The sequence below is a fragment of the Schistocerca piceifrons genome, chromosome 1 (genome assembly GCF_021461385.2).
Source record: "Schistocerca piceifrons isolate TAMUIC-IGC-003096 chromosome 1, iqSchPice1.1, whole genome shotgun sequence".
Lineage (NCBI taxonomy): Eukaryota > Metazoa > Arthropoda > Insecta > Orthoptera > Acrididae > Schistocerca > Schistocerca piceifrons.
In genome coordinates this window covers 689,122,297-689,140,699 of record NC_060138.1, presented here as the reverse complement: position 1 = coordinate 689,140,699, position 18,403 = coordinate 689,122,297, and the positions used below count along the sequence as shown (strand labels likewise).

Below are 18,403 nucleotides of genomic sequence, written 5' to 3'. Positions count from 1 at the left end.
TGATATAGTTTGCTAAAATGTAGAATACAGAATTCTCTCTAACACACACACAGCGAACTGGAGGTACTGCTCTTTGGCAGAATAAGCATGTGTTGCAATTAGCTCCAGAGTATCTGGTGGCCATCCCTCTTGCAGTAGCGCTGTTCCTCGAAATTTAAATCTCTCTCTTGGGGAGGTCCCCAACGTCAACCACTAGGAATCTGCACCGATTACCTCCATTGCTATGCTGTCAATAAAGCTGTGGTGTCTGCTGAAGCTCCAGAAATGCAAAGTGTCTTGTAGAAGACATCATTTTGATGCAAGATGATTTCTGGTAGTAAAAAAGTTTTCCATTCAAGACTAGTATCAGAGGTAATTTCACATTACGATGTCACCCACAGGATGGCAGTGGCTTACGATCCACAGATTAAAGGCTACACAGAATGCTATAATGAGACATTGACAGATATACTCTTGGTGTATGTTGATGGCAAGCAGAGAGACTGGGAGACAATAATGCCCATTGTTACATTCGCATGCAACAAACTGAAGCAAGAGACTACAGGCTTCACATTGTTCTTTCTACTCCATGGTCATGTCAGTGGATACATTCTTCCCATTTCAGCTGTGATATGGAGGATACCTGCATGAAACACGTGATCACCAGGTCTGAAGAAGCAAGGCAGCTGGCTCATGTATGGACTTTGGACACAAAGGAGAAAGATTGAGAGTGCTATTAGGCCAAGCAGTGGCCAGTGAGATATGGTCTGGGAGACTTGGTATGAATGTTCACACTGTATTGAAAAGAGGGGAAAGGAGGACTATTGGAAAAGTTACTAAAAACTTTTGTGGGCCATATTATATCATTTGTCACTTGTTGGACGTCACATATGAAGTCAAGATTATGATCCTTCATCAAGAAGACAAAAGCACATAGATGTTGTCCATGTCCTCTGTATGACTCTGTACTAAAGTCCAGATTGGCGATGGGAGGATCGAGGAAGCTGAAGACATATTTGTCAGTCACGATTCTTCGACAAGAGGGACTGTCTTCAATGCTCAGTGTGGTTGAAGAGGATGTAACAACATGACTATGATGTGAGGATCTACCAGAGGAACATGGACAAGATCTAAATCCAGGGTACCATAGTTGGCTGCAATGACAGCTTCTGAAACAGTGGGTTACTGTTACTCCAGGAGAGGGAGCAGTGCCGCAAGTTGTGGTGCATACAGTGCGAGGCAGTTGTTAGGATTGATGTCTGGCATGTGTGTGTCGCCATTCAAACACAACCACCAGAAGTTATTTCTTGTTTAATTATCATTTCTGGAAGGCTCTTAGAATATCTTATGTGTGTAAGTTTGCATGATCTGGAATATTCACTGTTTGTATAAATAACTGCACTATATGTCCAGGAGCTGCTAACATGAATAACGTAGAGGTAGACATCCTCAGAGTAGTGAAGCAACTTAAATCTTTTAACAAAAACAAGTCTTCTGGTCCAGATTGTATACCAGTTAGATTACTTTCAGAGTATGCTGATACAATAGCTCCATACTTAAGAATCATATACAACCGTCTGATCGACAAAAGATCCATACCCAAAGACAGGAAAGTCGCACAAGTCACACCAATATTCGAGAAAGGTAGTAGGAGTAACCTGCTAAATTACAGGCCCATATCATTAGCGTTGATATGCAGCAGGATTTTGGAACTTATATTGTGTTCAAACATTTTGAATTACCTCGAAGAAAACTATCTGTTGACACACAGACAACACGGATTTAGAAAGCATAGTTCTTGTGAAACACAACTAGTTCTTTGCATGTACAAAGTGTTGATTGCAATTGACAAGGGATTTCATATTGATTCTGTATTTCTGGAAAAGGCTTTTGACTCTGTACCACACAAGCAGTTTGTAGTGAAATTGCGTGCTTATGGAATATCGTCTCAGTTATGTGACTGGATTTGTGATTTCCTGCCAGAGAGGTCACAGTTCGTAGTAATTGATAGAAAGTCATTGAGTAAAACAAGTGGTTTCTGTCAGTGCCCAAGGTAATGTTATAGGCCCTTTGTTGTTCCTGGTCTATATAAACAATTTGGGAGACAATCTGAGTAGATGTCTTAGGTTGTTTGCAGATGATGCTGTCGTTTATTGACTAGTAAAGTCATCAGAAGATCAAAATAAATTGCAAAACAATTTAGAAAAGATATCTGTATGGTGCGAAAATTGGAAATTGACCCTAAATAATGAAAAGTGTGAGGTCATCCACATAATGCTAAAAGAAATCCGTTAAACTTCAGTATACAATAAATCAGTCAAATCTAAAGGCTGTAAATTCCACTAAATACCTAGGTATTACAATTATGAACAACTTAAATTGGAAAGAACACTCAGAAAATGCTGTGGGGAAGGCTAACCAGAGACTACATTTTATTTGCAGGACACTTAGAAAATGTAACAGATCTACTAAAGAGACTGCCTACACTATGATTGGCCGTCATTTTTTAGAATACTGCTGTGCGGTGTGGGATTCTTACCAGATAGGATTGGCAAAGTACATTAAAAAAGTTCAAAGAATGGCAGCATGTTTTATATTATTGCAAAATAGGGGGCAGAGTGTCACTGAAATGATACAGGATTTGGGGTGGACATAATTAAAAACAAAGGTGTTTTTCATTGTAGTAGAATTTTCTCTCGAAATTTCAGTCACCAACTGTCTTCTGCGAATGTGAAAATATTTTACCGTTGCCGACCTGCTTAGGGAAAAATGATCACCATAATAAAGTAAGGGAAATCAGAGCTCGCACGGAAAGATATTGGTGTTCGTTTTTTCCGCGCACTATATGTGATTGGAATAATAGAGATTTGTGAAGGTGTTTTTGTGAACCTTCCGCCAGGCACTTCTATGTGATTTGCAGAGTATCCATGTAGATGTAGATTTAGATCCATTCTGTGCTGTCTATTGGTGTTCGTAATAAATGTGCTTACACTGCTAAGTGTTGTATTTCATTGAATACCCTGTTTTTGGATTTGACTTGAGTGTGGTGACAGTAAGTGTATCAGTTTACATTTACAACTCTGTTAATTTCATTGTTCTGTTTTGTTTGTTATTTTTTGTAGTTCTATGACTAAATTCTTCTGAAACATAATAAAAAGAACTAATCTACTGCTGACACTTCCTCACTCCGTGCAGCAATCCGTTTTAGAGCAACGCTTACTTAATATGGCTTGTTTTATTGGTGTAAATATCATTCTTTCCTATTAAATAATTGTCTAAGGTGCTCATTTTCATGTAATGCAAAAGAATCGATGTAATTATTACTGGTTTTTTCCCAAAAAGAGTGTAGGAACACCTTGTAAGAAATTATAATGCATGCTGCCACTGATGTTTCCTTCTTATTGGTCATTATTTTCATTTATTTATTTTTGTAGCATCAGTCATTTGCACCAAGCATATTTCAGAAATCACACCATTTTTGGTAATTATTTGATTTGTCTCATCCTTAGTTGAATGATAAGAAGGGTTATCAGTCTTTGTCATAATTGCAATTGAGTTTGTCTTTTTGCCAGATGTGTCAGAAGGAGCAACATGTCAACCTTAAGATAAATGCAGGACTTTCTCAAAACCTGTCAAAACTTTGTGTGGGAGCTCTCAAAATGTTACTGCAAAGCTGATGTTCTGCAAACATTTCGTTTGTATGAACTAGCCTGAAGGTGTTGAAAGAGTTGAATGTGTTTCCCACTTCTACTTTTCCTGGGTGCATTTGAATAATTATGGCTAAAATGTCAGAGGTTACAGATGAACATCAGCAGCCTGGATATTTACCAAAAGTAATTCAATAATTGTGGAAGAAGACATTTGATAATTACTGGGGATTATGAAAACTACCGAACTGTATTTGTAGTGTTGACAGAAAGTGCAGCAGGATTACAGCTCCTGCTAAATCTGGATCAACATTTTATAATTCCAGTCTGTAGTCTTGTGAGTTTTTTTCTAGATGAAGATTATTTTTACCTGTTGATGTTGAGGTGTATGACCACATCAGTGTGTTTCCATAAAACATCATTTGGAGACACACTCCCACTTCTGGAGCCTAAACTTTTGCTGGAAGAAGACTGCAAATTTGATTATTGTTTTGCACGGTTGAAGCTTTTCTTCTCACAAGATACATAATGAGACTCTATCTTCGTAGACAGTTAAACAACAAAAGCCATGTTTAATTATGAATTATCTGGGGAAGAAGGGCTGTAGAATGTACTTTTGGTGTGTTATATTAGTGTCAAAGATGTTGATATTGGATACTGTAAACTGGGTATACTTTGACCACTGTGGTTACTTTGACCATTCATACACCAAAAATTTTACAGCTCTCTGCTGGCTCTCAGTTGGATGTGTAATATATACTGTTTGATGGTGAAGTTCCATCAATATACGCTAAATTGACCTGAAAATCTGTAGCCTAATGGGAGTTCTAAGCTAAGTTGGAAAATGACAATTTGGTTGTGAGTTGGTGAAGCTGACACATTTCATATCTTTGTAATAACTTTATTGTTATGGTGCATATTTTATCCATTAAAAAAATTTGATTAGCTAATTGTTTATGTGTGCCATTGTAATGATTTTGCAGTGCACTGCAGTCTGATGGTATTCGTAGGTTCAGTATTTTCTACTACAATTGTTAAGAACATGATTTAGTTAACATTGGTATAATTTATGTAAAGCTGCCTTCTTATCACATCAAATATTACTTACAGCCAAATGGAAGATTTGAAGTAAACAAAAAGATTTGTTTAAGCATATCTGGCCATCATCCAGAAACATGGCAACCCTCGTGGTCCATACGTACTGCTCTTCTTGCACTGATAGCATTTATGCCAACTCCTGGAAGTGGTACAATTGGATCTTTAGACTACACACCAGAAGAAAGGAGAAAACTAGCCCGTAGGTGAGTTTTGATTGTTTGTGACCTAGGTATTGCAGTTTGTCATCTTGGTTACAGACATGTTTATAATATATTACAATATAATATAATAATCATCTACTCCGTACTTTATTCTTAAACTCTACATTTGTAATAAATAATTGCGACTACCTGTATTCTGAAGAGTGTATGTTATCAGTCGGAGAGTTTTTGTCTTCTTATAAAAAGTCATAGACAATATTTTTAGCTATATTCAATCAGTGGCTTTTTCTGGATGTAACTTTTACTTACTTACTTACAATTCATTGAATAGGTTAGTCTCATTCACATCTAGTTTGATTTACTTTACTCCAAAGAGGGCTGTGTTTGTGAGGAGGGCACTGTTGTTGAATTTATGCACGTATTTTATTGCACCTTTTATACTTATGAAAATGGTATTAGAAAGTCGTAGGTGGAGTACAGATGAAACAAGAGTGAAGGTAAATAGTCACTGTCTAGTTAAAAGTGCTGAACAGATGAGAGACAGACAGACAGACAGGATTGAGAAGGTTCCTGAACTTTTGGACTGTTAGCTAACAGACACAAGCATGACTTAATGTTGCTACATTCTTATCCTGTTTACTTGCTGCTTCTCCCTCCCAGACATCAATCTCCCCATTTCTGATCCCATGCTACTCTTACCAACCCTACATGACAGTTCCTCATCTCAATCTGGCTGCAAAGCTGGAGCAGTGAATTCAGTGTAGTTAGCTGTAGCAATTTAGTCAAGTGGAGTAATGTAACCAGACATACGTGCGTGTGTGTGTGTGTGTGTGTGTGTGTGTGTGTGTGTGCGCGCTTTTTTAAAAAAAGAAATCTCTAAAGGAGAACATCGTCTGAAAAACTGACCTAGTTTATGCCTCAACTGTACATTGAGTGGTTACCTTTTCTCCTTCTGTTATTTTTTACACATGTTGTTTAATTCAGTCATGACTTGGAAAGAATGGTTTCTTCACATTGATTGCAAAAGTGACAAGTCATAAGATAAATAACAATGTTAGAAGCATGGTCTTTTGGTCTTTCCTTGATATTTAGTTGTGGAAACTTCATCTAAGCATATCATTTACTTGTGAAAAATAAATCCTACATATTTCTAACATTTGTGATGCATTCATCTGGATGCTGTTGCATAGTAAGCAGTATAAATTTACTTATTTTAATTTTTTTCTCAGACTTTTTAATTTTTTGAAAAATCATGGTTGCACATGGGAGGATTACTCAATTTATTTCACAGCCAGTTTGTCATTAGCAGACCATCATCAGGTCTACATCCAACAAGAAACCAAAATAAGACAGAAGAAAGGACAGCCATACACAACCTCAAAATAAATCCTGGCCTAATGATCCTACCCGCAGACAAAGGTTTTGCCATTGTTGTTAGGAATGACAATGACTACCTGGCAGAAGGCCTCTATCAGTTATTTAACTACTCTGCCAAAGTGATCTCATCCTAGAAGTCCAGCGTAACTTCCAGTCCCTGCTTAAAGCCTTATTCCCATCCTAGGACCTCTCCCCTGAATCCATTTCCCTCCTAACCCTTATGATATGCTGCGCACCCACCTTCTACGTGCTCCCCAAAATCCACAAACCCAACAGTCTCGGATGCCCCATTGTAACTGGTTATTGTGGCCCCACAGAAAGAATTTTAACCCTCATTGACCAACACCTCCAACCATTTGCCCATAATCTAGACTGCCACCTCAAAGATACCAACCACTTCCTTTACTGACTCTCCACCATCCTTTTACTTTCTGGATCCCTACTCATGACTGTTGACACCATTTCCTTATACACCAACATCCCTCATGCCCATGGTCTTACTGCTATTGAACACTACATTTCGTAATGTCCTTCAGACTCCAAATCCACTATCTCTTTCATCATACACCTTTGTAACTTTATCCTAAATCACAACTACTTCTCCTTTGAAGGGAAGGTATACAAACAAATCCTTGGCACAGCTGTAGGCATTGGCATGGCACCCTCTATGTCAACCTATTCCAACCTATTCATCGGCGTATGCCAACCTATTCATCGGCGATCTACAGTAGACCTTCCTAGCCTCCCAAAACACCAAACTCCTAGTCTATTTCAGGTTCATTGATATCTTCATGATCTGGACTCATGGCCAAGACCCCGTATCCTCATCCCTTCAGAGCCTTAACGCCTTCTCTCCTATCCGCTTCACCAAGTCCTCCTCAAACCAGCATGCCACCTTTCTGGATGTTGACCTCCTTCTCTTTGATGGCTCCAGCCACACCTCTGTCCACATTAAATGCACCAATTATCGTGGTACCTGCATTTTGATAGCTGTCATCCCTTCCATACCAAATATCCCTCCCATACAGCCTGGCCACCCAGAGATAGCGTATCTGCAGTGACAAGAACTCATTTGCCCAGTCTATGGAGTGTCTCACCAAGGCCTTCACAGACAGGCACCATCCCCCAGACCTGATCTGCGAACAGATCTCCAGTGTCATTTCACCACAAACCACCAATCCTCCCACCAACCAGAAGAACGAGCTACAAAGGAGTGCCCCCTTTGCTACACAGTACCAACCCAGACTGAAACAATTGAACCACGTCCTTCGTTAGAACTTTGATTATGTACCATCATGCCCTAAAATGAGGGACATCCTACACAAGACCCTTCCCAGCCCTCATAAAATGGTGTTCCATTGCCCACCCAACCTCCACAACATCCTAGTCCATCTCTGTGCCACTCCCTGTACCAGCCCTGTGGAAGGCCCAGATGCAAGACCTGCCCAGTCCATCCACCCACCACTTCCTATTCCAGTCCTGTCAAATGTTTATCCTACCCCATCAGAAGACCACCCACCTGTGGAGCCAGCCATGTTATATACCACCTCTGCTGCAATCATGGCATAGCTTGTTATATTGGTATGACAGCTGACCAGCTGTCCACTGGGGTGAACAGCCACTGCCAAACTTTGGCCAAGAGCAAAGTAGACCACCCTATGGCAGAACACACAACTGAACATAAAATAATTGATTTCAATGTCTGCTTCACTACCCGAGCCATCTAGATCTTCCCCTCCACCACCAGATTTTCTGAACTGCACAGATGGGAGTTATCCTTACAACACATTTTCCACTCCTGAAATTATTCTGGTCTCAACTTATGGTAATCTATTTTCCCCACAGCCTCTGCCGTACCGTTTCCACCTCCTCTATCTTATGAGCTCCTCCCTATTCTCATCCCCTCACCCTCTCTGTGTGCTGTCCTCTGCCAAGGCACCTGCTCATCCTTCCCTTTCCCTGCTCGTCTCCTTTTTCACTCTCCGTTCCACCCCAACCCAACCCACCCCACCCCCTCTCCACCTCCTTGCCCCACAGCCTCTCGAAGCTGCACCCGTTGGCAGCCTACTTCCAGCACACTCAGCCAGACAGTGTTCTTCTCTTCCTCCACCTGTACCCTGCTACCCCCCCCCCCCCCCCCCCCACCCCCCTTCAGATTCCTGCTTCCTCTCTACATGACAGTTGCATTCTGGTCTGAGCTGCTGGAGATGGGGATCATGTGTGCGTGAGGTGTGCTTGCTTGTGTGAATGAATATGTGTGCATTTCCTTTCCTAAGGAAGGCTTTGGCTGAAAGCTAATGTGTAAGTGTTTTTTCATTGTGTTTGTCTGCAACTCAGTGAGTCATCTTTATGGTAAGTAGCACTCTGTCTTTGCCTTATATTGTAAAGATAAGGCACAGTTAGTCATTACAAAATCAATCATAAGTATACTATTCAACTTTTATAGCCTATTGAGAACTTATATTGTGAAATTGGAATCAGATGTGTAACTACTCATAACAACTATCAACCATCATGGCACAAGCCAACTACATAATCAGGAACACAAATAACATCCAGTAATTATGTGACGAAGCTCTTGCAACATTCGATCTTCAGTAATGAATACATTATCCAAAATTTTAGGCTTCTAGGAAGAGGTAGTACACTAAACCAAAGAGCACTCTATAATTTTAAATCACAGGTATCACTTGACCTAAGGTCCTTAATAGCATTGACTCCAAGAAGAGTAAGTGGAAACATGAAGCCATCATTATATCAGTGTAATGATTGAACATCTCATGTTGTGAAAATATTAAAACTACTCTACCTCTCTTATGTGCTTATAAAACTTCATTCCTTTATACCCTTTTTTGTGCTTGTGTCATATCTGATTTTGTACTGTAATAATCTTAAAACATGGTCCAAGTCATTGCCTACTTGAATAATATATCATAGGTTATTGATGTCATGACAGATCTGTTCGACTCTAATGAATGTAACCTCACTTTGTGGTTTGTACTTTATCGTACTGCCAGCTTGGATTAAGAATCTCTTATATCCTTCTGATACCACACAAAATTTCTTTTCAGCTAAGCTACCAGTGTGCCCTCCAATATAGCTGTAGTGGTTGTAGTATTGCATTAGAATCTTACTATACTTTTGAACTTTGTCACCTTGTTTCAGATAAACTGTTTCGTTCATTTGCATCTTAGCAATGTTTTAGTGATGCTCAACGATAGGTAGTTTAACCGAATAAGTTTTATGGGGAATATGCTTCGTATTATACAGGCTACAATAGTGTAATGTACTCATAATGTGCTTAATAGTGTTAGATTGTCCTGTGAGAAAGCTGACTGTATAGTGTCATTCAAATTATGCAAGATATACATAATTATAGAAACCTGATACAGTACAAAATTTCTAATAGAATAATAGACTGAGTCCATTGGTTATACATTCACTTCCAGTACATGATTAATCAATTTTATACTTCTCAGATTGTTAATTGTAAGTTACTTAGTCAGCATTGAGTTATGATTGATTAAAAACTTGTATATTTTTACAAATTTATCCCTTTATACCCTTCTTATTGGTATTTGTCACATGCTTAACCCCAAACTGTGATAATCTTAAAGCAGGATGGAAGCCGCTGCTTACACGAATATTTGTTATAAGCTGTTATTGTCATAATGCAGATTAGTTAGATTGCGAGGACTGAAACCTCTCCTTATGTTTGGTTTTTATCCTGCTACCTATGTGGAATAAGAATCTGTACATACCCTTCTGATGCCACAAAGTATTCTTTTTAGATAAGCCATTTAACAGGCAAACAATACAGGACGAGTTAAAAAGAACTTTACAACTTTAGAATTATATGGAAATTTATGAGATAACTTACAGAATCGGTAGATGTGTCATTTTGTAGCAAAATGCCTCAAGTTTCACATAAAAGAGGTAAGTGTCATTTTGGTTCAATATGACTACCATTTGTGATGTGGTAAAAATCCTGTAGTAATCAATTTTTTCCCACACTCATTGAGCAAATTGGGTGTAACTTGCACAACAGCAATGTAGATTCAATTTTTCTGGCTGGCTAAACTGTTTGCTAGGTGAGGAACATATACACGGTCTTTAATGAAACCTCAAAGAAAGAAATCCAGTGGTGTTAACTCTGGGGAGTGAAGTGGCCATGCAGTAGGTCTTTCATGGCCAGTCCACTGACCTGGGAAGAGAGATAAAGGAAATTTGAAACTCCATGAGTCAGTGAGGTGGTGCACAGTCTTGCTGGTAGTAAACCATCCCATTTCAGTCAGCTTCATTGATCTCCGGAATAAGAAGTTTTCAAGCATATCCAGAAACCAAAACACACAGCAAGCATGCTCTGCACCAGTGAAAGTATCGATTTTAACATGCACTGTGCTTGTGCTCCTTTTGGTGGAATCCTTTTTGAATCAAGCATGTCTTAGCAGTATTTGAATGATGCATAAAAATAGGTGCTTGATCCTGAATTTTCCTCACATCTGATAATGATTTCACAACTTAAGTTCTCAACAGGCTATAAATGTTGAGTACTATATTTATGATTGTTTTTTAATTACTCATTGTGCATTATTGTAGTTTTTTCTGCATGTAGACACCTGAAGATTGCTGATAATGACTGAAACTGGTTGTGTAATAAATTGGGTAATACAGCTGTATGCAGCCATGATTTTTCAGCAGTTTTTACAAGCTGTATATTATTGCTGCCACAAAACTTCCTTGCACAATAAAAATGTGTGCCATACTGGGACTTGAGCCTGGAACCTTTGCCTGTTGCATGAAAATACTCTACCAACCAACACTCACCCTTTACATCCACCAGCACTCTTTCTTTTATTTCAAAGTCCAGCAGCACTCAAAATATTCTAAATACAGTTGGAATATTTCTATGTCCTGTTATGTAATAACTTTCAGAATTTCTCCAACTCCAAAATATTTCTAAATCCATCAACTCAGCAAACTAACAGAAATTTTCTATGTCCACCTGCAACCATTTCACTCCTCATACCATAATGCTCTATTTTTACCATTGACAACATGACTGCCCTTTTACATTTTTTAGCCTTTTCCCTTTTATTGTTCTGATATTTCTGAGATGTCACACTATCGGAATGGACCACATTTGAAACAAGGGACTGATGACCTTGCTGTTTGATCCCTTAAACCCCAACCAACCAACCATAATGCTCAATAGCATGACTGTGTGCAACTGTGCCCGGTAATGGAGTGCCTGGACGTGTGCTTCTCTCCCATATTTATTGTCGAAGTAACAATTTCTCAGCGTCATTCAATTTATATGATGCTTCAGCAATTAAAATCCCCTCAAGGTAGGTATGTTATTCATATCAATGTAAGTGTCTTCCATTGTCCATCTTGTGATATGTTTATAAATTTTGTGTGCTTAATATCTGTAGTGCAGTGTGTACAGTATTGAATTCATGTTCTGCAGTGTGAAAGTTAACACAAAGGCAAGTCACTTAATATTGATGTGAGGCGAGTATTTCATCATGTGTTGTGAAAGAGAAAATCACCAGCTTCTATGTAGTAACTGTAACAGAGAGTAGGTTCTATCTTGGGAGATTGGAATTGTGATTGCATTTTTTTTATTTTCTTTAATAGATTGAGGGCACCACAAGATGTATTTTTATTTATTTATTTACATGACAAGTTCCGTAGGACCAAATTGAGGAGCAAATCTCCAAGGTCATGGAACGTGTCAGTACATGAACTTACAACATAAAAGTAATAACAGATAAAAATAAATGTTCATGAACCCGAAAGAAAATCAGTCCATAAGTTTAAGCAGATGCTATCAGCAATGCAATGAGAATCAGCTTAATTTTTCAAGGAACTCCTCGACAGAATAGAAGGAGTGACCCATGAGGAAACTCTTCAGTTTCAATTTGAAAGCACGTGGATTACTGCTAAGATTTTTGAATTCGAGTGGCAGCTTATTGAAAATGGATGCAGCAGTATACTGCACACCTTTTTGCACAAGAGTTAAGGAAGTCCGATCTAAATGGAGGTTTGATTTCTGCCGAGTATTAACCGAGTGAAAGCTGCTTATTGTTGGAAATAAACTAATATTGGTAACAAGAAACGACAATAAGGAATATACATATTGAGAGGCCAATGTCAAAATTCCCAGACTCGTGAACAGAGGTTGACAAGAGGTTCGTGAACTCACACGACTTATTGCCCGAACTGCCCGTTTCTGAGCCAAAAATATCCTTCTAGAATGGGAAGAGTTACCCCAAAACATGATGCCATACGACATAAGTGAATGAAAATTAACAAAGTAGACTAATTTACGTGTCGAAGTATCACTCCCTTTCGATACCGTTCGAATAGTGAAAATGGCAGTATTAAGTCTTTGAACAAGATCCTGAACGTGGGCTTTCCACAACAGCTTACTATCTATCTGAACACCTAGGAATTTGAACTGTTCAGTTTCACTAATCAAATGCCTGTTCTGTGAGATTAAAATGTCAGGTTTTGTTGAATTGTGTGTTAGAAACTGTAAAAACTGAGTCTTACTGTGATTTAACGTTAGTTTATTTTCTACAAGCCAGGAACTGAGGTCATGTACTGCACTACTTGAAACCGAGTCAATGTTGCACACAACATCCTTTACTACCAAGCTAGTGTCATCAGCAAACAGAAATACTTTAGAGTTACCCATAATACTAGACGGCATATCATTTATATAAATAAGGAACAGGAGAGGCCCCAACACTGATCCCTGGGGCACCCTCCACTTGACAGTACCCCACTCAGATCCCACATCACAGCCGTTATCAACATTGTGAATAATGACCTTATGCTGCCTGTTGCTAAAGTAAGAGGTGAACCAATTGTGAGCTTCTCCTCTTATTCCGTAGTGGTCCAACTTCTGGAGCAATATTGTGAGATCAACACAGTCAGATGCCTTTGTTAAATCAAAAAATACACCAAGCGTTCGAAACTTTTTGTTTAGCCCATCCAGTACCTCACAGAGAAAAGAGAATATAGCATTTTCAGTTGTCAAACGACTTCTAAAGCCGAACTGTACATTTGATAGCAAATCGTGTGATATAAAATTAACCTTACATACACAGCCTTTTCGATAACTTTTGCAAACACTGATGGCATAGAAATAGGTCTAAAATTATCTACATTATCCCTTTCTCCCTTTTTAGAAAGCGGCTTTACTGCTGAATACTTTAATCGCTCAGGAAACTAACCATTCCTAAAGGAAAAATTACAAATATGGCTAAATACAGAGCTAACATGTGCAGCACAGTACTTTAATATTCTACTAGACACTCCATCATAACCATGAGAGTCCTTAGTCTTCAGTGATTTAATTATTGACTCAATCTCCCTCTTGTCTGTATCGCAGAGGAGTATTTCAGACGTCAATCTCGGAAAGGCATTTGCTAAGAAATTTATATGATTTCCTGTAGAAACTAAATTTTTATTTAATTCACCAGGAATTCTCAGAAAATGGTTGTTAAATACTGTACATATATCTGATTTATCAGTAACAGAAATATTATTACTGCGAACTAACTTTATATCATCAACCTTGTGCTGCTGACCAGACACTTCCTTCACAACTGACCATATGGCTTTAATTTTATCCTATGAATTAGCTATTCTATTTGCATACCACATACTTTTTGCCTTGCTAATAACATTTTTAAGCACCTTACAATACTGTTTGTAATGGGCTACTGCAGCTTGATTGTGACTACTTCTAAAATTTTGATATAATTCCCGCTTTGTTCTACATGATATCCTTATCCCACTAGTCAGCCAACCGGGCTGTCCATTACTGCTAGTACCCCATTTAGAATGTTCTAATGGAAAGCAACTCTCAAAGACCATGAGAAATGTGTTATGGAAAGCATTGTATTTATCATCTATATTATCGGCACTATAAACATCTTGCCACTCTTGTTCCTTGACAAGTTTTGAAAAACTCTCTATTGCTGTTGGATTAACTTTCCTACATAGTTTGTAATTAAATACTACATTGGTTTGAGTACAAAAACCTTTTAGTGTTAAAATTTGTGCATCATGGTCTGAAAGGCCATTCACCCTTTTAATAACAGAATACCCATCTAGTAATGAAGAATGAATAAAAATATTGTCTATGACTGTGCTACTGTTCCCCTGCACCCTAGTTGGAAAAACACAGTTTGCATCAGATCATATGAATTTAGGAGATCTACCAACATCCTTTTTCTTGCACAATCATGTACAAAATTAATATTGAAGTCACCACATATAACTACTTTCTGGTACTTCCTGCAAAGTGTATCAAGAACCCTCTCTAGCTTAAGCAAAAATGCTCTGAAGTCTGAGTTAGGGGATATATAAACAACAGCAATTAGAAGTTTAGTTTCACTAAATTCAACTAATGCTGCACAACTTTCAAATATCTTTTCAGTGCAGTGTCGTGATACGTCTATGGCCTCAAATGAAATACTGTTTTTTACGTACAGAGCCACTCCCCCACCCTGCAAGGAACTCCTTGAGAAACAGCCAGCTAATCTGTAGCCTGGTAAAGGAAGTCTCTGAATTATCAAAATTGTTTAAGTGGTGCTCTGATATACCAATAATTTCAGAGTTAACATCTATTAGCAGTTCACTAACTTTATCTCTAATACCTCTTATATTTTGATGAAATATGCTAATTCCATCTCCGCTTGGAAACATTACATCCTCTCGAGGTGAGCCCTTAGTTAGAGGCACTTCCTTTAAGCAGGTATACCGATCAGCTGACTTCAGTCTAAAAAAGGTGCAGCTCTAACACCAACTACTACAGGAATTTTTCCATGAGTGATACCACCACCACCACCACCATTGCAATCAACTTTTATTTCTATCTTCTTTATCATGCTGTATCAGTTTTCTCATTTCTAATTAACATTAAAAGTATTTTTACAAGAATTGTATGCAGAGTATGGAAGAATACTAATAACTCAAAACTATATATAAATTCATAACTTTTAGTACCAGACCAACGTTCTATCTTATGTTGTGCTTTGTTTGAGGCGTCTCTTGGCTCTTTAATGGCTCTGTACTTCATAAACTAAACATTCCTGCCACAATCAGGATAGGCCTTTTCTCCTTTGTCTCATAGAGGCCATTAATTTTGTATGCTTAGCTTTTTCGAAACTATTTTGCTTCACATATTTCCTATTATGGATGTAATCTTGAATTTTTATGAAAAGTATAGTTACTACTCACCATATAGTGGAGATGCTAAAACACACACACACACACACACACACACACACACACACACACACACACACACACACACCCACGACTGCAGTCTCTGACAACTGAAGCCCCCCTCATTGTGGCTTCAGTTGCCAGAGACTGCTGTCGGTGTGTGTGTGTGTGTGTGTGTGTGTGTGTGTGTGTGTGTGTGTGTGTGTCATCTATTTTTGACAGAGACAAAGACCTTGTTGGCCAAAAGCTTTTGTGACAGTCTTTTTGTTGTGTCTGTCTGCGACTCAGCATCTCCGCTATATGGTGAGTAGCACCTATCCTTTTCATAATATTGTTACATTCCATCCTGGATTTTTCATTGTTTAATCTTGAATTGTCCGTTAACCAGCTGCATACATTCACAGCGGACGCAAAGGACCACACACCACCAAGTGTGTTTGCGGTTGAGCTCTGGCACCTCTTACTGTTCTACCTTGACACACAATCTGTCGGAAAAAAACACTTTCGTCAAGTGTGTGACAAATATGTCATCTTCAGGCTGAACAGTGAGCTACCTTCTCGCTTCTGATGTGTGACAGCTTCGTTCTGCACAGTACATGCCAGCAACCTTACACCCTAAACCATCAGAACTTGCAAGTGCATTTGTGTGCACTGTATGGTTCAATGGGAAGGGCATAATTTTACAGTACACAGTCACTATTGCTTTCACGGAGAGATCATCCTTTACTGCACCCCTACCCCTTCCACAAACTTCTCTCTATCAAAGCATTTCTTTCTGAAATGTTTTGAAGTCATTTAGAAAATTTTTTAGGGACAAAACTCTTTCGGTCTTATTTCTTGGTGCTATATTTGTAATCTGTTTACCACTAAGGAAACTAAAATAGTAGTTGCAGCTAATCACTTTCCACATCTCAAGTACTGTCATTGTAGCTTCTTATTGTGGCTATTGTATAATGAACACACTGGTTTTGAAAGTGGCATAAAATGTAAGAAACAACTGAGAATGCCATTTATGTGTCTTACCAGCAGATTAATACTGCTTAAAATGTGTGTACATCTATGTTCAAACACATACTCTGCAAGACATTGTATGGTAGATTAGATTCAGTTTCCATTCCATAGACCAAAAAAAGAGAGAGAGATGATTCTCGTGGGTGTGGAACATGTCAGAAAGTATAACATAAAAACATAAAACATTTGAATACAATACTAACTATCCTGATCATTTATCAGGAGATAGTCGAAAATAATCTAATAGAATGCAGTAAACTGGGATAGCTATTATTTACTGAATTAACACAGTCAGAATGAAACACTGTTATCCACTATTAATAAATTTATCATACACAAAATACCTAACCTTGACTGTTGTGACGAAGTGTTGTCAAAACTGAAATCTAACAGATATTTTTACTTAAGCTGACTTAACAGTCTCTGTTGAGACATTCATCTATGGAGTAGGAGGAGTTGCCTATCAAAAAGTCTTTCAAATTCTGTTCAAACCATGCTTTATCTGAAAGCAAGTTCTTAATGGTTGCTGGCAATTTATTAAAAATGTGTGTTCCTGAATATTGGACCCCTTTTTGTACCAAGGTAAGTGATTTTCGGCCTTTATGTAGATTCTTCTTATTCCTAGTATTGATACTGCGTACTGAGCTATTAGAAATAGAGATGTATTACTTGCAATGAATTTCATTAAGGAATAAACACACTGAGAAGCAGTGGTGAGAATACAAAGCTCCTTGAACAGGTTTCTACAAGATGTTATTGAATTTACACCACAAATGATTATCACACGCCTTTGCACCCTAAAAACTTTTGCTCGGTTTGATGAGTTGCCCCAGAATATGATCCCATACGACATAATGAAAGTATGCAAGTTTTTTATATTTGTATCCCCTACATCTGACATCATTCTCACAGCAAATACAGACTTGTTTAGGTACTTAAGCAATTCTGTGGTATGCCCTTCCCAACTGAATTTATTATCGAGTTGTAATCCCAGAAATTTAACACTGTCAACCTCTTCGATCTACATGTCTTCGTATGTTATATTCATGCTGGAAGGAAATCCCTTACATGTTCTGAACTGCATATAGTGGGTCTTTTCAAAGTTTAATGACAAAGATTTAGCTTTAAACCACTTATTAATGTCAGTGAAAATTTGATTAGCAGATATTTCTAAATCTATACTTGACTTAGTACTTAGTGCAATGTTGTATCTTCTGCAAACAAAACAAACTTAGCATTTGGCAATGTAACAGATGAGAGGTCATTAATATACACAAGAAAAAGCAATGGACCCAAAATGGAACCTTGAGGAACACCACATGTTATTGATTCCCAGTCAGATGAAGACTGACTGCTTACTGCACAGGTATTTCGCAATGACACCCTTTTTTTCCTGTTAGATAGATAAGACTCAAACCATTTCGCAGCATTGCCGGTGACACCATAATACTCTAATTTACTTAGGAGAATGCTGTGGTTCACACAGTCAAAGGCTTTTGACAGGTCACAGAAAATGCCAGTAGCCTGTAATTTATTATCTAATGAATTATGTGCATTCTCTATATCAGAACACTTCAGAAATCCAATCTGTGATTTGCACAATATATCATTTGCAGTCAGATGCTTAAGGAGACGCTTGAACACAACCTTTTCAAATATTTTTGAGAAAGCCGGCAGAAGTGAAATTGGTCAATAGTTTGATGGTATCTCTTTATCCCCCTTTTTGTAAAGAGGCTTAACTTCAGCATATTTTAGCTAGTCTGGAAATGTTCCGCTGATAAGAGATTGATCTCACAAATAACTTAAGATAGAACTTAACTCGCATGAACACTCTTTGATTAACTTTGTTGATATGCTATCATACCCACTGGAATACTTAGATTT

General features: G+C 38.2%; 1 protein-coding gene across 2 annotated transcripts in view; it reads left to right on the top strand.

The window, feature by feature from the left end:
• LOC124788193 (ubiquitin-conjugating enzyme E2 J1-like) overlaps positions 1–18,403 on the top strand; it is a 63,749-nt gene that overhangs the window by 22,212 nt on the left and 23,134 nt on the right. For both annotated transcript variants that reach the window (XM_047255375.1, XM_047255366.1), the window contains one exon: positions 4,737–4,927. In XM_047255375.1, coding sequence (XP_047111331.1) covers positions 4,737–4,927 — 191 coding nt within the window. The remainder of the gene's footprint in view (positions 1–4,736; positions 4,928–18,403) is intronic.